This window comes from Poecilia latipinna, unplaced genomic scaffold (genome assembly GCF_001443285.1).
Source record: "Poecilia latipinna isolate Pla-1442-1.1 unplaced genomic scaffold, P_latipinna-1.0 Scaffold1249, whole genome shotgun sequence".
Classification (NCBI taxonomy): domain Eukaryota; kingdom Metazoa; phylum Chordata; class Actinopteri; order Cyprinodontiformes; family Poeciliidae; genus Poecilia; species Poecilia latipinna.
In genome coordinates, this window is record NW_015113865.1 from 179,209 (window position 1) to 204,320 (window position 25,112).

Genomic DNA, 25,112 nt, shown 5'->3' on the forward strand with positions numbered 1-25,112 from the left:
ACTCTAAACATCCGTTTCACATTATACACAAACATTAAGAAAGAAAAAGAAAAAAAAAATCAAAATAATCACTTGCTCATTTGTGCAATAAATGTGTCCTCCTGCACAGATCAAAATACCCAGAGGAATGTAATCTACTGTATTCTAGACCTCCACCATTTCATAAGGTGGCAGATTATTGGAATAAGTGTTGCAAATTTTGTTTTGACTCTCCTTTTAAAAAGCCGTTGAAACTGAGAAATTGTGCAGTTTGAAGGAAGAGTCTTGCCTCTACTTGCTGTTTGGACAATTGTTATGCTGAAGACTTTTTTTTTTGCTTGTAATAAGCTATTGAGAATACTGAACAGATCAAGGAGAAGAGGTAAGGAGGTGTGTGGGGGGGGAGTTTAAACCATTCCATTGATTATAATGGGTAATGTTAGAGCCTGACGTTAGATCAGCTGGCCTCACTCAAAGCTGGTGTTGTGTTTCAACGAACACCGAGAACGGGAGAGAAAAAGGAGGCAGGCAGCTTCAGCGCAGACAAAGCAGGTCTGGAGAAATTGAACGATGGCAATCTAAAACCGTGGAAAGACTGAGTGTTGGATCCCGTCACCAGTCTCACGTTTTCATGCGAGCGTTAAAATATCCCCCAGGAGTGTGACACCCAGGAAAGCAGGGAGGGAAACGGTAGTCTGGACAGTACCAACACATTCTTCAATAGAATCAGTTCAGGAACAACCAAAGCCAACTTGGTTCTCTCTTGATCCCAAGCCTTCCTGTCACACTTCTAATGATTTATCTTTAACCTCAGTCATGGATCTTTTTTTGTACTCTGCATCTTTTTCTTCAATCAAATCAGCAGATGAGCCAGGGGTCTCTTCCTCCCCCATGTTTTTCTGTCTGTCCCAGGTGGAGAGGTGAGATAGAACCAGAACAAGGCTGCAGGTCTAAAAGGTCTTGGCCCCATGCGCTTACAGCAAATATGAACAAACTCTTCGGCATTCTGCAGTAACTCTTCAACCTTAACATGAACCCGGTAAAGGATCATGTGCTTTGGAAAATTCTGCCTTTCAAAGCACTGACAGAAACACCACAGGGGACAATACTTTCACAATTCCTTTTCACTCTGTACACCTCAAACATCCAGCACAAGTAAGAGTCATGTTATCTGCAGAAAAACTCTGATGACTCTACATTTGTATCAGAGATGGGCAAGCAGCCAAGTGCAGAGAATGTGTGCACTGCCTTGTGCCATAGTGTGGGAACATCCATCCCATCTTCAACATCAACAAAGTAAAGAAGATGATTGCATAATTCAAAAGAATAACTTTCTGATTAGATAATTTGGTAATATTTATCAATCAAATTTTATTTGTAAAGCACTTTTCAGTAACCAGGCATTTCCAAGTGCTAATTGGGGGGACTCAATGAGCATTTAACTTTCACCCTTTTTATGTCAGTTGATATTTTAACATGGAAAACAAAATAAAATAGTTATTTTGCTTGATGTCACTCCAAAACTTACATATTCTGTCTGAATACAGCAAAAACTGTGAATTCTGCACCCTTGTGCCCATGCAAAAGCACCATGTGAAATGCAGTCTCATCCAAAGTGACTCATATAGTACTTCAAAGCTGAAACGGGACCAACCAACCAACCAACCAACCAATCAATCAATCAATCAATCAATCAATCAATCAATCAATCAATCAATCAATCAATCAATCAATCAATCAATCAATCAATCAATCAATCAAATTTTATTTGTATAGCACATTTCAGCAGCAAGGCATTTCAAAGTACTTTACAACATTAAAAACAGAAACAGTCATGTAGTATTGAATAAACAGTAAAAAAAAAAGCTGTCCAACAAAACTGTCTTTATAAATTTTAGATCTATAGGATTAGTTAAAAAATAAACACTGCCACTTCCAAAGTGCCACAAAAAGAGAAGAACTGGCCCAATTTATAAGTCATAATTTGTTCTAAAAATCTACAGAAAAAAAAAAAAAATCCTCACTAATTTAAAAATGGAAAGTAATAATTTTGATTCTGATGTTCCTGAAAACATGCAACACACACACACACACACAAAAAACTACAACCTATGATGGTATAAATGTTGAGAGATGTCAGCAGATGTCGAGATGCCCTTTACAGCTGCTGGTACCCCGTTCACAACTCTGTCATCAAATGTTGGATGAAGAGAAGAAGGGGATTTCAACCTCAAAAGTCTTTCATGTGCTTTGAAGTTTAAATTGTGTGTCTGTCTGCGGATGCATGCTCCTCATCTGAGCCCTTGTGAATAACCTCCCAGCTGTTCACAAGCTTATGGATCCCATGTGGATTGATGCATCTCTTGCTTAGGGAAAGCCCAGCATGTCATTGGAGGACTGGTGTGGACTCACACCTTTGCATCTCTGTTTTGGATCTGCTTCCTGCTGATGTGATTTGTTAGTCTCTGCCGCATTCAAATCTTCCTAATGTGTTTCTTGTTTTTGCTTAACACCATTGCTTCTTTTGGTTGTGTTGCTGCTGTTCTGACGTAGCTTTCCCAAGAAAGGTCCAAGCAGTGGGAGAAGTTATGTCACTGATGTCCGAGTCTTTCCCATGCAGACTCATAGGAGGGCCTTTGTTCCCCCTCCACGCTTTGGGGGTCTCCACAGCGGGATTGTGCCCCACTCTACTGACTCCACAATGGGTCTTTATGTTGCCAAGGCCCCCCTCCACACTTTCACTCCAACATGCTTGCCTCATCAGGGGCACCCCAACGCAAAGGGGGCACCACGGCACCAAAATGACGACTCTTTTATCATGCCCTGCTCTGTCCTCCTTTCTCTGTCATGAATGCCAACAGAGTCAGATACAGGGAAAGAGAGTAACCGAAGGAGCGAGGCTTGTGAGTGTTGCCAAATGTCTCAGTGGGGCACTGTTTTCTCATTCAAACCAGAAACACTTGACACCACAAGCAACGACCTGGCAATCAGCAGGGAGTGTGTGATAACACACTGTTACAGCTCTGTAGTACAGTTAATGAAAAACCAACACACTTGGGAGTAAATGACACAAACTCAATTCACGACCGGTTGTTCATAAAGACAAAGGAGGGAACTTGCTGTATTTCTCTTTTGCATAAGTTGATAAATAAATGTAGATGCCCCCATTCTCCCTTCTTTATAGGTCTTTAAATCACAAATCTCCAAAGCAGATATAATATTTTTATCACTGTGTACTAAAATCTTGGCACAGGCCCAGTTAACTGGTAGTATGTTCAATAGATTACCTTGCAAGAGTATGTACCCCTGCCAAAGAAAAAGCATCTCCACAGCATACCCCTGCCACCACCATGCTTCATCACTGGGAAACTTAACTTAACCCTAACCCTACCCTAACCCATTCTTCAATTGTTTCCTGTGTCCCCATTATGGCTAGAGCCAATTTTTTTTAAATACTGGATTTATTTTCAAAATGCTTTCTTCTTACCACTCCTCCAAAACAGAGAGAACTATTGGCAGAGCAAAAGATTTACCCACCTAACCTGTGGATTTCTGCAAGCACAGAGTCTCCAAAGGTCGCATAACTGCTTCTCTGACTAATGTTCTTCTTGCCAAGGTTGTTAGTTTAAATAGACAACCCTATTTTGGTAAATGTGTGATTGTTACCATACTATTTCCATTTTCAAATGAATTGAATAATGTTCTGTGAAATGTCCAAAGATTGAGATGTCACGACTTTATTCATGACCCAAATTGTATGTTCCTTTAACTCCGTAATGCTGTGTGCTCACCAATGCTCTTTTGCAAACCACATAAACCTAAGCAAAACAGTATTATTTAGGGGCACCAGAGTAAAGGAAAGGATAAAAAAGGCCAAGGGCCATGAATACTTTTGCAATGCATCAGATGTCTTAACAAATATATTAGGTGGAAGAGAATGAGGGGGAAAAGACGGAAATTGTAACCAGTCACTAACCACAATAAAAACCAACATCCAGTGCATCTCTTGCTGACCACATTGTCTTACCAAATACATAAGTAAAGTCAGGCCAGACCCGGATGTTGAACAAGGGCAAAATGATAAAGTCACACACACACACAAGGGGAAAATGAATCCATGGGATCTGTATATTTTTCTGTGTGTTCTGGCAGTACCAATTGAACTGAAGTTCCTGTGGTTGTTAAAAATTGGAGAGCGTGACCTTGTCATAGCTGTGGAGGTAGTTTCAAGAGTGTTTAAGAAACTGATCCAGAATTCAGAATCAATTACAGATTTGAGTTGGCTGAGTAATTGGCATAATTTTCTTCATATGCTGAGTGAGAGGCAGGAGAGCCACACACTGAGCAAGCCCTCTGGTCTCTTAGAGATGCGCCCAAAACCATCAGCAGGAAAACAGTTCCAAGGCTACATCTATAAATCAGCACAGAAATAAAAATCTCAGCAGAAAACAATTCAATCACTGACACAAACACAAAGAAAACCAGAGCCTTATGACTTTTCGTCCTGCCAGCATTCAGTCAATAGGGAGATGGATAATAATAACTTCCTTATTTGCACAGTGATCAACAGCAGCCAGTCACACTGACTCTCAGCCTGACAATTTTCAAACCCTCCTCCTTGAACCCCCAAATCAAGATATTAAAAATTATTGCCACAGCTAGCTGTTAAGCATTTAACTTTCAAGAAAAGTTAAATCACAAATTAGAAGTTATACCACAAGTGATGTTATTTTGTGTGTCAAACATAGAAAGCAGGTTTGTGCTTTGTCGCTGAAAACACAAGTTAATCAGTGATGCAAACAATGGAGACACTAGAAAGATTTCCCTTACCTTTCTACAACACCGTCGCCGCCCCAGCAGGTGGAGTCGTCCATTGTTTGCTCCCCATCACACAGCAGCTCTGGCAATGTATTGAAGAAGGTTTTATAGCGCTGCAGTTGGCCTAAGAACTCCCTAATGGAAAAACGGAGAGTCAATAGAATGATTATTATTACTATATGACAATGACTTAAAGAAAAAACAAACAAAAAAAAAAAAAACAGAATTTACAAAGAGTCATCTGCAAAATGATACCATGAAGAGCCTGAATATCTGCCACTGTGCTCTGGAATAGTTGAAGTAACAACAAACGCTAGTTTAATATTTTTCTGACAAGGCATGCATGTGATAAATACAAGCGATGATATTGACAGTGGCAGAAACGACAGCCCCTGAATGTGACTGCATCAGCACATTTTCTTAGTTGCACTGTGTAGGGCTTCACCAGATCTGCCAACAGATGCTATCAATATAGTTACTGTCATCTTTTGCAAAGCAAAGGCAGAACTTTTTGACCTGACTCCGATTGTCTAAGCCCATAATGAGAAGCAAAAATGACGGGTTAGGTGCTAAGACAGCCAGAGAAAGGTTTTTAGATGTGACACGTTTCAAAATTCTAGTCATTTTCCTTGAATTCTTTCATAGTTTGTTGTGTTTCAAGTGCAAAATCTGAAGTGCATAGAAAATGTTTGGTAGTTTTCTAATTATTTTACTGACAAAAAGTGCTTCTATTTCTATTCTCCGTTACTCTGAGACCCTAAATAAAATCTCTTAAACTGTTTTCCTTCTGATTTCACCTAATATGTGGACATTTTTGAACAAACATTTGTGAACAAACTGCGTCACTGACCTACCACAAGGGAGGTAAAGAATAAGGTTTTTATGAAGCGTAAAGTAATAAAACAACTCAAACTTTGAGCAACTAAAGGAGCATTATTCAAATTATCATCTAAAAATAAAAACGAATATGGCATAACCAAAACAACAAGGCATTATACCAACTCTGAGGACACCCGAGTTGTAGAAATGCACATATTCGACGGGGTAACTTGTTGGCAGGTCAACTATTTCTTATGCACTCCACAAGTTTGACCATTATTAAAGATTGGCAAAAAAGATGCAGTTAAAAGAAAGTATCAGAATTTCTCAAATATTTATTTTCTCCAGCAAATGGAAATATAATTTAAAATCTCTGTATATTAAGAATTCCCACATTCACTATGTGTTTGTCTACAAGCTAGTTCAATAAATGTGACTCTGAATCAAATTCTGAAATTGCACATTTAATGCTAGACACAAAATAAAACTAAAATGTCAAATAATCTCCAAACTCTTATCTTCCCAGTGAAATATGTGGCAGCATCGTGTTGTGTGAATAATTTATTCAATATGGAAAATAAAACAGGTCAGAGATGATGGGAGGTGGAACTAAAAACAGGGTAATCCTGAGGAAAAAAAAAAAAAAAAAAACATTAGAGGGTGCAAAAGACTTAAGACTGGAGTGAAGGATTGCTTCCAATAGAAAAGCTGCTAGAGATACAGACTGATCTATAATGGATCAAGGGTTATATGTTAGAATAGTGAACTCAAAGTACAGACAAAACCCCAATTGAATATCTGGACAAAAGCTGAAGACTCTTGGTCACAAAAACTATCTATCCAATCAGATTGAACTTTAATTATTTTGCAAAGAATAATGGGCAAGAATTTCAATCTGAGTTGAGAAATACTTAAACGAATAGTACTAATAGAAACATGCCATACACTTTAAAGTTTGAGAAACTGTTAATGCAACCCCACTCTGCTTTAAAAGTGCCAACAACTTTATCCTTTATCCTCGACATGTTTGGTGTGTTCCTGATGGTGTTTGCTCATACTTGCACATGATGGATTCTTTAACAATCAAGCAAACTTCTCAAGTCAATTAGTTGCACACAATTTTATGCAAGAGTTTCAGGGTTACTGAAAAGAAATGCATTATACATTTTTTTTTCATATCCTTTAGGTTAATCTATCACAAACAATGTAAGAAAGAAAATTGTATTTAGAATGTAACCAAACTGAAAATGTTATTTTGAAAGAAACTGTTTCTTTTGCAGGTATCTCATAATATTGAATAAATAAACGAGGAAAAACAATTCCTTGGGTTTATGCTTACCTAGAGAGTGTTCTCAGATTAGGATTATTGCTCTTGGAGGGCTTCAGAGGGAATGAACTGGGAATAATGGGAATTGGAAGGAGGAGGATGCAGGGAGGTGAAAAGGGGGCATGGAGAGATAAACAAGAAAAAAAAAGGTTGGCATGACAGGGGATGAAGGGAAGATGAACAAAGTACACTCGACTGACTGTGGTAGAAAGTGATTATTTATGCACATGCAGAGACTTGTCAAACCAAGTATGACTTAATAACCAATTTCAACCAAAATAACAGGAAAATAAAACAGAAAATGGAATATAATTCATAAATCCACTCAAACACATATCAGCACATGTGCAAACAGTTGAAATGCACAATTAAGACAAAGTACTGCTGGATGTTTTGATTTACTTTCTTTGTACAAAAAAGAAAAAAAAAAGCTATGCTCTATCATCTTTCACATTTTCCAACCATTATTCTTCTTTTGCTGCTGCTGTGGCTTTGAAGTCTCCAGGGCTCACACGAGCTCTGGTCAGATCTGGCAACAAGCGGGCGAACTCGACTCTGTTGCTATGAACGGCAGAGGCAGTGCCATGCCAGCCGTGACAGCTAGGCTTGGCATCAGCGCAGCGATTCACAGAGTGGGACGAGGTCAAGCACTCAACAGTGCTTTAGTTCATCTGTGTGTGCTTTCCAATGCGGCACTGGCTGGCATGCAGTGCTGGTGGTGTGGTCGTCTGGGTAAACAGGAAATTGTGTGGTCTGTCAAGATTAATCTTACCACGGCTGCGCCTGCCTACCAGCTGCTGTGGGCACACGATGGTTGCTCCAGGAACCAGGTGGGGAGTATGGGTGGTGCTGGAGAGAAGTTACTTTTGTCTGTGTGTGTAGGTGTGTGTGTGGGCGTGTGTGTGTGTGTGTGTGTGTGTGTGTGTGTGTGTGTGTGTGTGTGTGTGCGCGTGCTTTTGAATCCAACTAAACACTGGAGAACAGTGTGAAGTGACGGAAGCTGTAATAGTTTTGGATCAATGATATCCAACCCCTTAATCTATGACAAATCTAACAGTACAGTGAATATATGCAAAAGGTAAGATAGTCAAGCATTTCTTAAGTTTGTTTCACATTAACTCAAAGCTTTTGCCTACCTTTTTAAGTGGGCAAACCTTGCTAGCCTCTCTACTGGTAAATTATGGGAGGAGGAGGAGGAGGAGGAGGAGGCAGATGGAGAAGGTGAAGTTAAGGTTGTGGAAGAGGTTGTGACCTCTGGTCTCATAGACCACATGCCTGGGGGTTCCCGTGTAGACAGGCCACACACCTTGTCCACCTGTGGAGAGAGCACAGCACACACACACCTGCTAAGCAAGGAGAATGTATGAATGTGTGGGTGAAGCTACAGGGTGGCTTGCAAATCCCTCACTGATCCACCTACAAATTTGAAAGTATTAAAAGCAAGTGAACTAAGAGATTTCCGGGATCTGTCTCAGACAGAGAATGCTGTTTTGGTTGTCAGATAAGTGACTAACGTAAATGCAAAGGTGTACATAAAGACAGAGACGTGATGAAGTAAAAACAGTCACAATGAGTGATTTAGTGCCTGGAGGGCTGACAGTAAATTTAGAACATTCCACTACATCATGGAGGTAAAGGGCACATGTGCACATTTGGCAATGGGAGCAAATATCTCCTGTGTGCAATTAAACCTTGCAGCAGAGGGGAGGTGAAAGAAGGATCCTGGAAGAAAAAGGGACAAAAATCAATGCCGTCTCATTGGCTTAAAAGCCTTGAGGCAGTGTTGTTAAGTGATCTTCAATTAGCAAAAGATACAGATTGTGATGGCTTTTCTGTGCTTGACTGAATAGATCCTTAAAGTGATCAGTGCCAGCACTGCTTTATCTACAGAGATGAGTCATTGTACCAAGATCCAACTGAACTTCACAATACTTTTTTCTTCTTTTTTTTACCTCTGGTTTGCAATTCATATTGTAATATACAAACCAGCAGTCATGATTCCAGTCAATTTAATTAATTCTGATAAGCACAATCTTTGCAAATTGTTAGATGCATCTACAATTTTAGTAGAAAAATATTTAGTAGAATAACTATTAAATGGCACTATAGACTTTATTTATTTATTTTTTTTTTAAGAAAGATGTTTTTCATATATTGAAATGGGTCTGCCTTGACAGGTAGGATTTAACTTCAATAAAGATTAAATAAATGGCCAGGTAAATTTTATGTGCATCTTTTGTGCATATATATATATATATATATATATATATATATATATATATATATATATATATATATATACATCTTTTGTGTATATATATGCACAAAAGATGCACATATGTATACATATATGCAACCTTTATTTAACCAAGTATGTCTCATTGAGATTACCAATCTCTTTTCCAAGAGAAACCAGGCAAAGACTGACAGAATTAACTGTATGTTAATACATTGTGATAGTCACGACACAATTACAGTTATGTAGAGCACATCACCCCCAGTTCTAATACTTTTCTTATTTCATAAATCATTGGATGGTTTGGCACCAAAATACATTGAGTTGCGTTTTCATTTTATCAACCTTCCAGACCACTCAGGTCTTCTGGTTCTAGTCTATGCCGCATCTCCAGAATCAGAACCAAACATGGAGAAGAAACATAGAGCTTCTATGTTCCCCCAATCTGGAATAAGCTAAACTGCAAGTCTGCTGAAACACCGAGTTCCTTTACATCAAGGCTAAAACCCCATTTGTTTAGAGTTTCGTTTGATTAGACAGAAGCCAATTTCAAGTTGTGTTTAACATATACGGCATATTTATAAAAGCTGAAGGTAATATAATTACTTGACTGTGCTATAAAATGGCACTATATGTGCCAGGGAAATGTATAATGATACCTCCTTACATTTTGCTACATCATTATATGGTTACTTCAGTGTTCTTCTTGACATGAGATATTTTTCAGACCATACTTGCCACCAGTGGATCACATTGCTTTTTTTTTTTTTTTAATCTTTGGAAATTTAAGTTGACAGTATTACTCAAAACAATTCACCTCTAACATTGTGAAAAAAAAAAAACTAAACAAAACAAAAACAAAAATCTTGACGAGCTTTAAGAGCTGATAGAAGAAAGCAGAATATTTAAGAGCTTATATAATGTTTAGGATCTCACCATGAATTCGCTTTCTTTCTTGGTGTTGCTGATTAATCATCGCTTGTAGCATACAAATGAAACTCGCATAAAAGCAACTGCGTCTCTTAGTGAAAGTCGGTGGCTTTGAAATTAGAACTCACACCATAACAACCTAAACCACTGAAAAGAACTTCACCCTTCACCGTAGCCCGTTTGCTCTAAACCTTTTCCTGACTACATGCACAGTAAATCCTCTCTTTAAGCAGACACTGGGCACGAGGAAGGTTGTTTTACTGCATTAACCTTAACTCCCTCTGGAACCATAAAACACACTCACATGTGGTAGAGCAGCCCACAGCCACACATGCAGACAGCCACACATGTAAACATAGAAGATATATCCACACACATATACATTTCATTGTCCCTGGAAAAAGAAATAAGAGCACAGCAGCTGTTTTGGCTAAGCAATGTGAACAGAGAAAATGTGCCTTGCATGAGACTTGATGTTCTTCGTGCTTGTTTTTCAGACCTCTTTAAATGAACCATTCACTTATACTTATTTAAACACAGTTTAAATAAGTATAAGTGCAACCTTTTTCAAACTGTTTGAAATAAGGGAGTCATGAAGTAAATATGACCAAAACTATAAATGTAATCAAGAGAAATAGTACATCTATAAAAAAAAATTGAAGTTTTGAGAACAAAAGCCATGAAATCCTGTTTGCAGTCTGAAAATGTGTGCTCTAGAATTATGGCAGAAAAATTCCACTAAGCGAGCAGAGAGTTTTGCAAGCAAAGATTTGCTCCGAGCAGAGACTAAGTCTGAACGCGAAGAGACGTTTTGAGTGCAAGGATTACAAGGTTTGAGAATAAAGATATGAAGTCCTGTTTTCAAAATAATTATGTAAGCAACAAAAGTCTTGAAATCCTGCTTTCAGACTGAAAATGTGTGCTCTTGGATTATGGCAGAAAATGTCCCCCGTACATGTAAAAGTCTATGTTTTGCAGGAAATATTAACTCGGATAAGTTAATAATTAAGGGGTTTGTGAGAGAAATATGTAATTTTCTCTCACAAAAAATTAATTCAATTTGTAAATGTTTATCCGAAGTTTTTGACATTACATTTTACTTTGAATTTTGTGTCACATGGACTTTTGCTCACTGATTGGAAGTGTGAAGGCAATCAGAGAGCATTTTCCCTTTGACCATCCTCAGGGGTGGTCTGGGACACTCTTATCTGAATTAGATTAGCATTGTGAATGTAATCCATCCTGACACACTAAAGAACCACCCACTGATCCTATGAGACTTCCATCAAGGAGCCGAGTTATTACCTCACGTTTTTTGACACTTTTTTTTTTTTCCTGAACAATTTAAAATTACTGGCTGAGGACAAATTGACCACATTTTGCTTTTTTTTGTAAATCAACTTTCAATAACACACAAAAAATTCTTTGTAGTTTTTCACATTATCAATTTAGCGCAACCTCCATCAGATTTCAGTGTGATCAGTCTACAACTTCAATTTGCATTCGCATAGGGATACCTGATATTACAAGCAGCTCATTTTGTTTACATGAATAAAAATTTATGCTGCACGTGTTAGTGAGTTTCTATTCTAAAAATTGTTGTGCAAACAACAATTTTAACAACTTAGCTCCAGCAACTGTGTCTATTGTAATGTTCATAAATACTGTTGTGCCAGCACATTTAATTTGAAGGACATCGACTGGTTACATCATCAGCATGTTAATGTTATTAGCTCTAGACATGTGGAATGAAGCACAACTCCAAATAACTGTGTGAGCATGCAATTATTAAATCAAGTAGCAGTCACTTCTGCATTGGCCATGCTCAGTTTATCCACTGTTTACATTTGATCAAGGCTTTGCCAGAATCCTCATGTTTAAAATGGTAGGGTGATGTCATACACACTGACGTAGAAACTGCATGAAATGCAATGTGACTGATTACACTTAAGCTGCTTTGAAAAACGAAATGTTCAATGTATGGAAGTAGTCTGATATGAAAAATATATATATTTTTTTAAAAAACTGCAATGAAAAAAAGATATGGGTCAAAAAGGGACAAAAAGCATTTTTGCAACATTTTTGGCTGTAGAGTGAAATTAGGATTTAATAAATCAGTGGATTACTTGTCTCTGTTTTGGTGAATGACTTTCTCTGTAGTGTGGGATTTTTGAGTTGATTGTTGTGGTCACTTATTATGAAATATCTTGTGGAAATAAAACAATCCTTGTATAGGAATACTAACAGACATCTCTCTGTTGCCACATACTACCTTAAGCAATTAAGCTAATCAAAAGTATGCAGTGTTAACAAAAACCATGTACATTGAAGGCTAGCTGGGCAATAGATCATCCAGGAGGAAAGGGTAAAGAAATCAACTTTGCAGCTACAAATGTATATATTATGAGATGTAAAAAAAGTAGATGTGGAAAAGAGAACAGGGTATTTATACTTCTTGAAGTTCCACATATTCCATATACAGTGGTTTAAAGAAAACAAAGTCAAATATGCTCATAGATACCATACAAATAATCCATAAATATAAAATATTAAACAAAATATAAGGCTAATAAATGTTGAAATATAACATTGTGTAAAAACCTACATTACAAATACAATGTCAACATTTGCTATTAATTTTTTTGCAAATAATGTATTTGTTACTTTTAAATATGTCCTAATAAGTTGTAAATTAAAATTCAGCAAAAAAAAAAAAAAAGTGTGTGTTCTAGGGTATTATTTTTGTTGTAAAAAGAAAAAAAATATAAAGAATGTAGTTTTTTTCATGAGACTAGTCTATGACTCCATTTAGACCAATGCCATGTCTCACCTGCCATTGTCTGACACTTTGCTATTTTAAAAAAAGACAAAAAGGTAAACATGAACACGCGAAGGAGGTCGTTTTCAGTTCTGTTTACGTTACGCCATTATTTTTGCATGCATACCTCGGAGAAAAAGTTCAAAATCACAGGACCTCTAAACAAGTCAGAGAAGATTGGAGAAGGTGCTTCATTTCTAAACAGTAATGATGGTACAAATCGTTCTTTTGCTAACTAAACAGAGAACTGAGTAAACAGCAGGCAGGGAAAATAAACAGTATCCTCTCAAGGATCCTCTTGAGAAAATGAGACATGTCCTTTGAGGACAGAGCTGCTGACCGTTGAGTCTCGCGGGACAATCTCACAACATGCTGAGTAATGATACGAGCTGCATCATAGCCGTTAATTGAATATCTTCTAAGCTGGTGATTGTGTGAGAATAAAAATCATATATGGCCTCAGTGTTCCAATTTGACTTATGTTGCATGTGTTTGGTCACCAGTTTGCTCTTTTTATTCCATTCCAATTTCAACTATTTTGTACAACATTCCTTGTATGATTGCTTAAGGACTGAGACTGATGGAGGGAAAAGATTAATGGGAGGTGTGCAGTTTGCGGGGTAGCTCTTTAGGGAATTACAAGGCATGCATTTACTGTGCATGTGAGCTGTCAAATGAAACCCGACTTTTACTGCAGTCTGCAGCAGATACACAATAGACTGCACCTTGGTGTTATAGGTGTAATACATCAGAATATGAGTGATGTATGCTAAATTTAAAGGAGTGCCGATGAGTAGATGAAGCAGTGTACCCCTATATTCTGACCTGAATGTGTAGTGCGTGCGTGCGCGCGTGTGTGTGCGTGTGTTTTATGGTTAAATCTTCCTAAGGCAACAGAGTGCAAAAAGAACACAGCAAGACAGTCAGCTTCATCTGGGCCAAACCCTGGGACATCCCTTCTCCAGAGGAGTATTGGCTTACAGATAGCAGCGGTGGTCTTTCCTTCCAGTTTATTTATCAAGGGATTGCCCAGTAAAGCCAAGGGAACTTTCTCAGCCCCCTGTCACCTCAGGCACTGTGGGGTGGTGTTCCTATGGGGCTTTTTTCAGCCACAGAATATCTATATGCTACACTTCATAGTTTGAGTTAAATGTGAATAAATGAACAGATGAGGGGGGGAAAAAGTGTTGGTACAGGAAAAAAAGTGTTCCCTGAAATAAAGTAAAAGAGACGATGCTAAGTTGCACCACTGGCTGTTTATCACACGGTAACAGAATTCAAATTTGAACGTTGATTCTTAAATGTTTCATTTGCTTAAAGAAAAACGACAATATTTAATATTTTTGCGCCACCATCTTTTGCAGGATTCACCAGAAATTGACAAAGTAGTTTGCAATGAGATGCCAGCATTTGCCCACAGGTAGATTTGCCTACTTGACTACAACTCGGGTCTCCCTGAGTGCTCAAGCTGCCTCACCACCAATCAAAACTGAGGTCTCTTAATATTTCAAAATCAATGCTTAACATTTGTAAGTAAATATAGAACTTAAAGCTGCAGTATGCAACATTTGTAAAAGTTGGAGGAAAATGGAATATGTGTTGGAGTATGAGCAGCACCACACTGAGGGTGATTGACAGCGCTCATACCCCCTGCCTGGCTAAGATTAGTGGTTTCTAGTTAGCACAAAGCAGAGGACCTCACTTTTTTTTTTCACAGATTGTTTGCCTCATACCATACTACCACAACATAGTGACAGTTTCAACAAGTATGCAAAAAATATATTTTTTATAAAAGTTACAGACTGAAGCCATAAGGCGACATGGCAAAAACAAAGCTAAAGAGTAATAACAGAAGCAAAGCAGAAACATTTTTTTGTAGAAATGATCAAAGCCTTTAAAGATAGTAATTTAGTACAGATGTTCCTATAAGAACAAGCAAACAAACTGAACAAGATAACTGAGTAAATAGCAAATTTATTTGGCATTCATTTTTGCTTTTGTTTCTAAATAAAAGAAAAGGGGAAAAAAAGAGAAAAAAAAAACTCCAGTAGTCAGGCACGAGAAAATCAGAGCTTAAACCCTCTCTTCCAGATTTGCTTTGGCAAGTTTGTTGTATATTACATTTTCCAACAAGAACCCCATGGCTGCTTGTAATTTCACTTCATATGTGGAGCTTTTACTGCTGCATACTATTATATTTGTGTAATTGTGCAAAAAATTATTTCCACTCCTAATTGCAGGATGTCAAAAGTCCCATGAAGTAACTGTTTCCACTTCTTTTGTATTGCTTTTAGGTTAAAACTAAACAAATCATCAGCATTTCAAGGCCGGTTTAGCAAGGAGATGAGTCGAGAAAAAGAAAAGGTACTCATGATTTGTCCCTGCAGGACACAAACACTGGAGCTTTTGGTCACATTAACTTTTATCTGTAGGAAGGATAAAAGCCAGATAAATACCTTTAGTCTTTATTTTGGAGGAGCAGCAGTGTTGTGGTGGAGGCCTTGAGGTTAAACAAGCAGACATGTGACTGGATAGTTGCCAGCAGAAATTGTGGAGCATCTGGGAGAATTTGGGTGTGTTTAGGGAATATGAGAATTTATCTCCTTCCTCAGCAGCACTGTTAGGTTGTGTTTTTAGGTTAATCACAGAAGTGGGGATTAAATGTTGACTTTATACAGCCACTGTGGAAAACCAATACTATTGTACCATTGTACTTTTTTTTTTTCCTCATCCGAATGACAGATGGCAAGGAAAGTGTATGAAAAAATTATAAGCACCGACAAATAAAGAAATTGGCAGTTGACCAAAATGGGACAATTACCGAGCAGATTAGTCCTGACCAGTGACTTGCAAGAAACTCAATAACCCAATATTATTTTCTGATCAGCAAGCACAATGTCATGCCAAAGGAAACACTTTTCGAAATATAATGAAAGTGAAGTCAGAGGACACCCAAAAGGTGTAAAAGGTTTGAAAAGTAAAGCATTTTTTCAGCAATGTGTTGAGACACGTCTGTGATTCATTGAGGCTGCGAGAGAGTGAGACAGTTTTATTCATTTGCTCTTTGAACCTCTGTGTTATGAAACATGTTGGGTTTGGAAATGTTTCCAGCATTTTGGAAATTTCAGAGGTAAGATAACGATCCAAGGGAATGAACAGAAAAATTAGTGTTTAGACTTAGCAATGCCAATATCGGATTCTAAAGACGCTGTAAGATGTGAACTCCAACAACGTGCAGTCTTTCTTTTGAACATCTCACACAGCACACACACAAACAAGCTTAAGGCAGACAAATTAAAAATGATGTCCTGAATGCTGTTTTTACGTCACTTTATTTTTAGTTCTTTATGAAAAATCTGAGTCACCAAATGTTGGTGCTTGTAGATCATAGTTTTACAGATTGTGATGAGTGCATCTCCAATAACATGACCAAATTTTAAACATAATGTATTTTAAAGCTGCATTTGGTGATGCAGGGATGCTTTTAATTACAAAAGTTGTCTGTTCCAATTAAGAGAACTTTACTTTTAAGCATAATGATACTATTGGTGGAATTTAAGTGAATGCATTAGCCCAGAGTTTATCTTTACAGGACAACTAAAATCTGGAGATGGGACAGTGACGTTTAGTGTACTAAGTAAACTACAAAAGAACTAAAACATTCAGCAGACCACTTCATAAAACAAACATCTAAATGCCTCAATCAGACTCAGACCACTTAATCAGAAAAAATATTTACTGCCTCTTCTTAGCTGGAAAACCTTCAAGATGGGAGTGTAGACAGCTTGCAACATCAATCCTCTGGCCCTTCTTCCCTGTCTGTCTCTCTCTGACATTTCTTCAATGTTGCCTTTTTAGAGTCTCCGTCAGTCTTTCTAAATCATGCCGTCTGCATCGCTCCGTCTCTGTCGAGCAGTCTTCCACGCACTGCCTATTTCTCTCTTCTTTCAAATAAAGTCCGGGCTATTAATTAAAGAGCGCTGCAGCTGCGTGTATATCACACTGGGCAAATTCCAATCTGCAAAAAAGCAAGCTGAGTTTCCCTCACAATGCTGACGCTTGTTTATCCTGATTAAATCATTTGCAGATGATCAGAAAATGCGACCCCTGGGTATTTCAAACATGGAAGAGACTGTGCAATTTTCATTCAGTTTTGTCAATTTTTTTGGAGTAAAGATCATCGTAGCAAAATGTGCCAAAAAAGTGTGTAATTTCAAATGCTGGGAGAATTTTCTTGTCTCACAAAGAAAGGAACGAGGGCTAAAATGAAATCTGGTTTGTCTGGGTGACTGTGGAACATACGAGGGTAAAAAAAGAAGTCCGTGAAGAGAAACACTGTGAATCCGTGCGATCGTTTGAAGTCTTCCAATGCACCAGCAGTTACCACTAAAATCATAACACAGATGTGTTGGGCATTTGTGTTAACTTTACAACAGCTGCCGTCAACATCATCATGCCAAGATTAAAGGAGACTTTTAAAAAAGCATCTTTCTCATGCATGACAACATACACTCGGGTCGTTGAAGTCCATATAAACCAAAAGACGGAAGAGATTACCCTATTCCTTAAACAGTTTGATGTTGCTTTTCCAAGTCCAAATCAAGTTATCCATCCTCCTCTTCCTCATATTTTTAACTTTGTCCTATTTTAGCTGTAATCCTTTTCCCATCCAGTACATGCAAGTGGGCGGTCAAAAGTTATTTTTTATTGATTCGCTGCCACCTTCAAACCAACATTCAAAAACAGTTGCCATAATTTTGAATCTATGGATCTATGTGCCCTAATTTCTAAGCTAAAATACGGCAAAGTTCAGGTTTTATCATTATGCCGTTTTAAGAAATATAAGAATTGTTGTCATTCATTTGCCTCAGATAAACAAAAGCATCATATCTGCTCATTTCAGACCTTCCCTTTTCTTGTCTCCTCCCTTCATGTGAAACAGTCAATTTAGCTCCATTAAAAATCTGCAAGAAAAAAAATAAATATCACACTAGTCTAAATATATCATGAATAGAAAATTAACCACTTGTTTACAGAGTACAGGATTTGTTACAGTCACATTATTTGTTAAAATAACCACATTTTTAAATAATCACTGTTTGGGTCAAAGAGGAAAACTGTATACTGAAAACAACAGTGTTGTATTCTTATAACCTAATCATACAACAACCACTTGTTAGATTTGAAGACAAATAGTGTAAGAAAAACTGTGGAAACTGTAGTCAAGGGCTGCTGCATGATATAACATTCAAAGTTGGTCAGACTAGAAACAAAAGAAAAGTCAGATCAGGGACAAGTGTGTCCAAGCAACTAAAGACATCTACAATCATTAGCTAATGGACTGATAAGTAAATCTCCCTGGATGATTGGAAGTGGAACTAAATTGTGCAAACACTCAAATGAAACATTAGGACTTCAGTGACAAAGTCTGTACGGCAATTCATTTATTGACTTTTTCTCTCATTTGGTTATCTTCATTCCTTTAAAACTACACCGGCCTATAAATAAAGTTTATAAAAGAAATAAAGTATTTTGCATATATACTGCAGAATTCAAGGATTTAGATTGTCAGAGTTAACAAAATATTACTGCTGTTGAATCACAGCTGGTTAAGTTTCAGGAAACTCAACGTAATCAAATTAATTTACAAGTTGCTGCTATTTTTTTTTTACGTCCTCTATGCTTTCTTAAGATGAACAAAATGAAATGTAGAATTTTTTTTTGTAATAAATGTTTTATACCTTAATAAAATGGACGATTTTTTTAAGCTGCCTTACAAAATTGTTTGTTCAGTTTTGTAAGGCAGCTCCAATTTCTGCTCATACCATAGCTAATTGAAAACTTGCATGGCAATAATTATTAGATTTTGTAATTAGCAGGGCAATTACAAATATAAAATCCTAGTACTTGGATTTTGGCTTAGTTGTCATGTTTGTTTTACACCGAAATGCTTATTTTTCTGGAGGGAACAATAAATATGTAGAATTGTTCAAACTATTTCTCTTAGAATTTCCCTTTGCTTTTTATGCTAGTTTGTAAAAATGAAGAATCAAGCGTGAAAAAAACAAAAATGTCAAAGAATTTGATTTTAACAACCCTACTGCTCATTGAAGTAATGCTTAGTTTCTCCTGAAAAGGATTTAGTTAAAGTAACTTTCTAAGGCATGCCTGCAAATCTTCAAAATGTGATACAGTAAGCAATTTTTCTAAGCTGTGACACTTTCCTGGAGGGGGGTAATTTGCTTAACTATTGCTAACAACTTAATGTTCTCATTTTATAGGTGATACACTTGGCCCTCTCTTTCAGTATTTAACAACATCTCTCTCTCAGATATACCTACTGGTTGATCTTTGACTGTGACTAACCTTATCTGCTTTCTTTCATCTCATGGATTTAAAATTGCCTCACAGCTGATCCTCTTAGCTGTGTTTCTCTTCTAGATGAAGCCACTAAAGGAGGAACTACTTCAATTAAGTTTTTTATTTAACACAGGAAGTACTTGTGTGTTTGTGTTTTTCTTTGTGTGTGTGTGTGTGTGTGTGTGTGTGTGTGTGTGTGTGTGTGTGTGTGTGTGTTACTCTGCCATCTCAAATCCCCAGTCGATATTGTGGCAGATGGGTGCTCACACTCAGCCAGATTATGCTGGAGGGTTTTCCTTTCCGCTGTTGCTACATGCCGGTCCTCGAGTAGTGAATGTTGCAAGTCAGTGTATTGATGCAATCTGCACGGTTGCTTAGGCAGAAAATCTTAAGACCTATTTGTAAAATAAACTGAACTTTACAGCATTGTTTGATCAATTTGGAATGTATTTACTTGATTTTTGGTCCTTTGGACCGAATACACTGCCTATGTCAGAATACTCACCCTTAGTCACAAGATCCTCCATCAGAATATTAAAAAACACACAGATAAAAACACTCAATAAAAACTGTCAAATCAAATAGACTTAATTGGACTAATTTTAGTTGCCCTTTTATGACCTCGGATCTGAATGCTATTGACTACGTAGGGCAGATCTCAAAACTGAAGTCTGCAGATACTTCAATACCTCTATTTTTATTTCAGTATTGGACTATAGTGAAATGGTGTTGCAGGAACGTCAAGTGGAGTACATAAACCTGGCTATAAACTCCTTGAGCTGCACCATGATTATGATTTGCTCATAAGCACACAATAACTAAGTGAAACTACAAGAGAACATTTGCCTCCCATGTTAAAATTTTAATATTTCTGGCAATCTTTACCAAGCAGATACTATTAAATTTCCTTTCAGGTTAAATAAGCTATAACATTTTTATCACCTTGTCAATAAATTGCGGTCTCTGACCCGTCAAGCACAGCAAACAGAAATTTTGGAAAATGAATTCAACAAGTCAGTGTTCATAGAAAGAAAACATAGCTAAACGCCATTTCCACCAGGGCCCAATAAGAGAACTTTTTGTTCCTGGAATCTGTCCAACTTTCTCTTAATTGTGGCAACTTGGCATAATCCTGCCCCAGGCTCCCAACATGACCACGTCCCTTCTGCTTGCTCATGCTCTCACAGCAGAATGAGTTCCTTGAAGCAAGTGATATCCAACATTCTTCACAAGCCTTAAAATGTAAAGGTCACATGTACAATCGTTTGGACGTAAAGTCCCACAGTGAATAGTAGAAGTTATCACTCTGCAAACCATCAAGTGTAACTAAAGAGTCATTATATTTTCTTTTATACTGATTTCTGCTGTATGCAGATTTTATGCAGATGCTGCTTCTTTGTGGGTAACTTTTAGAAAAAAAAACTGCATGCTTATGAAAATATTGCAGTGCAATAAAGCAATTTGTTTTGGTTTGTGGTGACCACAAGAAACCCGTCTGGAGCGATAAACTTTTCAAACTATTTACAGCTGTCACATTTTTAGCCTTATAAATCTGTAGTTTCAAAGATAATAATCTAAATAAATGGGCTTAAAAGGTATGTTTTTCTTTTTTTCTGAGTGATTGTTGACACGTAACAATTAACACTTCTCTAACAGAACAGTGGTTTCATTAAGTCATATATGAGAACACAGGAAGCTTCGGTTTCTAAACTCTCGATTACCTCCTTTAGCTGCACTGACTTTTTTTTTCTGTTTTTTAACATCAAACTATTTGTGTTGCAATGAGTTTGCATATGGGGTCAATTTAATTATAAATACCACCTACAGAAAATTTTAACATTTTATAAATTCAAGAAAAATATTAAACTTACTTTGTGTTAACCTTTATGTCCTATGTATTTAATAATTAAAAAAATGCAATCCAATTAACATAACCATAAAAAAAATAAGAGACTGCATTTTTACAGTTTTGTCACGGTCTTCTTATTCATCTGCCCCCTTTGACCTATTTCCATTTGTAGATTTGTAAAGCCAGTGTGTCGAGGCTCTTTTCCTTTGCACAATAACTGGAGGTCGTCCTGCTCTCATTTACTTCTGAAAACTAATGAAGTCCAACATTGTCCCAATTAAATAATTTCAGAGAATATTTTGTAATATCATTTAAATATGGTATGTCTCTCTTACACAATACCAATTTCATCTTGTTTTTACAGTAATTGGGACACCCGAAGATCATTAGAGCTTTTTGATGATTTATCTTTGGTGTTGAGCTCTGGTTGAGCCAGTCTGAAATATTGATATTATTTTCTGACAGGAAAAGGATTTTTTTTTAACCTAAATCTGTCAGGTGGGTGAATAACTCTGGGCTTAATTGTACCTCTATGAAATGACAATAAATTACTTATAATGCTTACTAGGCGTTTTGTAGAACAAGTACAACAAGGTTTTAAAGTTCGGGCCAACATATAGAAAAGTTGTTCAGCTAAGATTTATCTTTAATGCTATCTAAAGCAACACAAGATACAATAATGCCAAAAATGTTAAGTGTCTCCAAGTCAGTTGAATGAATTAGAGTAAAACAGGACCATGATAGAAAAAATTGAACTAAGCATCTTGTAAAAACTAAAATGATCCTTGAAGTTGCACACTTAATAGATATTTTAATTTATATTTTGCTAACTGATTGAACATGGTGTTATGTGTAGAACTAGGAAGATTTCAGTACAGAACTTACATCAGATATAATAAATCTAAAAAATTTTAATCCTAACAACCTAAAATTTTGTAATGCATATGGTTTATAAAATACTACACAAAGTATGCTGGGATATAATTTAAGATGAATATGGATGGAGAGTTCTGGCTGACGAATTGGTGTAAAAATGGAAAGTTACACTACTGCCAACTTCAAATTGATTTCTTTGTTTGCTTATTTCTATAAACCATGACTCTTTGTCTGACGGTATGGATATGAATCCAGGATGAATTGTTCAATAAAAAGCACAACTTTCACAGTGGATTTAACGGTAGGATTTCCATCGCAAGAACTGCCTTCATGTGAGAATGGGAACGATATAAAATATGAGTTATAGGCACATATAACATAAAGCATATGGTTGCAATCACACCATGAGAAATCCAAAAAATATGAGGCTTGATATTTGAGACCACTGCATTATTCTCAATGACAAATAATATTGTGCGTGTCAGAACCTAAACAACAGTGATGAATTTAAGATGCATTGCCAACTTTGGAAGACTTGGCAAAGTGCTCTGTTTGAATAAATATCCTTTTTCTTGGAGTAGTTTCAGCACCAACATTAAGGCAGTGTTAAGGTTTTTTGAAAGACTTGTGGACAAAATTCTCACAGACCACGAGCAACCAAAGATGTCTTTCTAATTCTTACACTTAACACTAACAAGGTAAAGCTATTAAACAAAGAAGTGTATATAAAAAAAAAAAAGCTTAGTTGCTTTGGAGCAAACTATTAAGGTTTTTGATAGATATTGTATTTGTGTGTACTCACCGTAGCAGTGATGAGTGGACCATGGCTCTGTGCATAGAGCAATGCTTCATTGACATGCCCTCTGACGCCCAGCATGGCTAGCTCCAGGCTGTGGTGCCCAGCCATCGCAAGAGTTAGTTTCTTCAAGGAGCTGATATATGTCCTCCACGGCTGATCCAGCTCTGCCATACTTGCCAAGCAGCCCCGCATAACATTCAAGCAGTAGCCGACACAGGGCTTGATCAGTGTCAAGCCTCTGCAGTGGGAGCAGTACACCATCTTTGCCAGACCTTTTACACAATCCCTACTAAGGTCGGCATGTTCTGTTGCGTTGATGACCTCCAGTCCTTTATCCAAGCCGAGACTCAGTTGCCTGCCAGTCTCCAACACCTCAGCCAGTTCCTGAGCCATGGTGACAGGATGATTCCCGAAAGGCTTCACATCCTGTCTGATCATACGCAGACAGTCGCCCATTGTGCTGCCTGCTGTCACGCTCCCTTCGATGCCTGGATTTATAAGTCGTGCATACACAAGAGGGAAGATGTTGTTAAAAAACTTGTGGATGGTCATCTCGACGGAAATGTTGGCTCCACGTAGGTACAGGGAGAGAGAAGAAAACAGCTGATTCACATGGGGCAAGGCCTGACGGGACAGGGATGAGTAGGTTCCCTCCAACAGTGAACTTAGGTGACCTTGAGAGAATGACAGGAGGTACTGAAACATGTCTGCAAGGAGAGGAGAAAATGAACAGAAAAAAAATATGTAAGGAGGAATTATAAACACAAAACATTTCATTTTTAATGAAAAGTATTGACTCACACATTTTTAAGACAGAAGCTGTAAAGATTTACATTGCCTGAATTCCACCACGAGTAATTTCTTGCAAATTAATGAACCTTAACCGAGCAGACGAACGGACTGAACACACATCGTTTAGAACATTAAAATATCAGGTCATAACAAAGTCCTATACTTTATTATGACACTTTATTTCATGTAGGTTTGACGAAGACTTTTATTGATTACTGTGAAAATTGTTCTGAAGTAAATTTAAAAGATTTAACCTTAGTGAGTCCCGACATCGTGTTCTTGGAATGCACCTTAAACCACAGGAATATATATTGCTGAGAGAAAAAAAAAAACATTATTTAATTTAATCAGATCTAATACTGACCTCACTTTTGGACACATGACTTTGCTTAACTATAAAACATGACTAAATGCAGCAAACCTAGGTCATGCATTTTAAGTCATGTTTTTTATTCCAGGCAAAACATTTTCACATTTTTCTCACATTTCATGCTTTACCAACACACTCCATTATTGCATTTTTATGACTCTGCCAGGATAAAATGTAAATTGGTTATTTCACATTGCAGTTCAAAGTGACCTCATATGAATTAGACTGACCACTCAGGCTGTCCCTTCCAAACATCCCATGCTTTTATGTCCCTACAAACTTTCTCCTCTCCCCATGACCCACTGTGTCTTCACTTTATGGCATGTTTCCGCCAACATGCCACTTCCCATCATACATTCTTCCGTGTGCGTATATATACGCATGTAAGTTTGTGTATGCATGTGCTAGATGCAACACTACTCTCTGGGGTGTGATGTAAGCTTGAAAGCATGACAGGACATGAAGGAGCAGCAGCAACTGTACAGAAACTGAGACCTGAGAACTCGGGTGCCAGGACACACACAATATTCAACACTATGACCACACACACCTACATGCACACACCCCGACACGCACGCACGAGTCTTTTTATTTTCTTTAGGACTTTGCATCAACTTGCATTCATTTTTCATACGTTTCTATGGCTTAACCCAGGCACTTAGGTTAGGTTAGGTTAAACCTAACCTTTACCAATATGTGCCTAACCCTAAGTCTAACCTAAACTCAATTCATATCCTAGTCCTAAACCTAACCTAACCTAAAAAACAGCGCCTCTTCTTATGGGACCCGGACTTTGGGCCCAAAAGTAACAATAGGTCGTCACAACGTAGCATTTGTTGGAAAAAACTGTGTCAGAAACAAGGCTAAATACACTCATGCATTTCTAAAATAAGAATATACCTGCACTGACTCTCAATGTTAGACGCAACAGCTTACTTAAAAGAATTACTGATGAGCTCTGGAATTTTTAAGATTGCCGTATGTAACATTCATCCATGACAGAGTCATTCCAGTGTAGTTTCTACTTCAGCTACAAGCTTGTTAGTAAGTGTGTGTGTGTGCGTGCGTGCGCGTGCGTGTGTGTGTTAATGCTTTTGTGTTTTTTGCATGTGCCCTGCCCCTCCCAGGTCACAGACAGA

The 25,112-nt window shown here is 37.4% G+C and overlaps 1 protein-coding gene across 2 annotated transcripts in view; it reads right to left on the reverse strand.

The window, feature by feature from the left end:
* LOC106960976 (glypican-5-like) overlaps positions 1–25,112 on the reverse strand; it is a 99,183-nt gene that overhangs the window by 48,510 nt on the left and 25,561 nt on the right. Inside the window, exons 3-6 of one of the 2 annotated variants that reach the window (XM_015054398.1) lie at positions 22,815–23,518; positions 8,080–8,258; positions 6,956–7,012; positions 4,810–4,932 (exon numbers count right to left, since the gene is read on the reverse strand). In XM_015054398.1, the coding sequence (XP_014909884.1) occupies positions 4,810–4,932; positions 6,956–7,012; positions 8,080–8,258; positions 22,815–23,518 (1,063 nt within the window). The remainder of the gene's footprint in view (positions 1–4,809; positions 4,933–6,955; positions 7,013–8,079; positions 8,259–22,814; positions 23,519–25,112) is intronic. The other variant, XM_015054399.1, reaches the window with a different exon arrangement.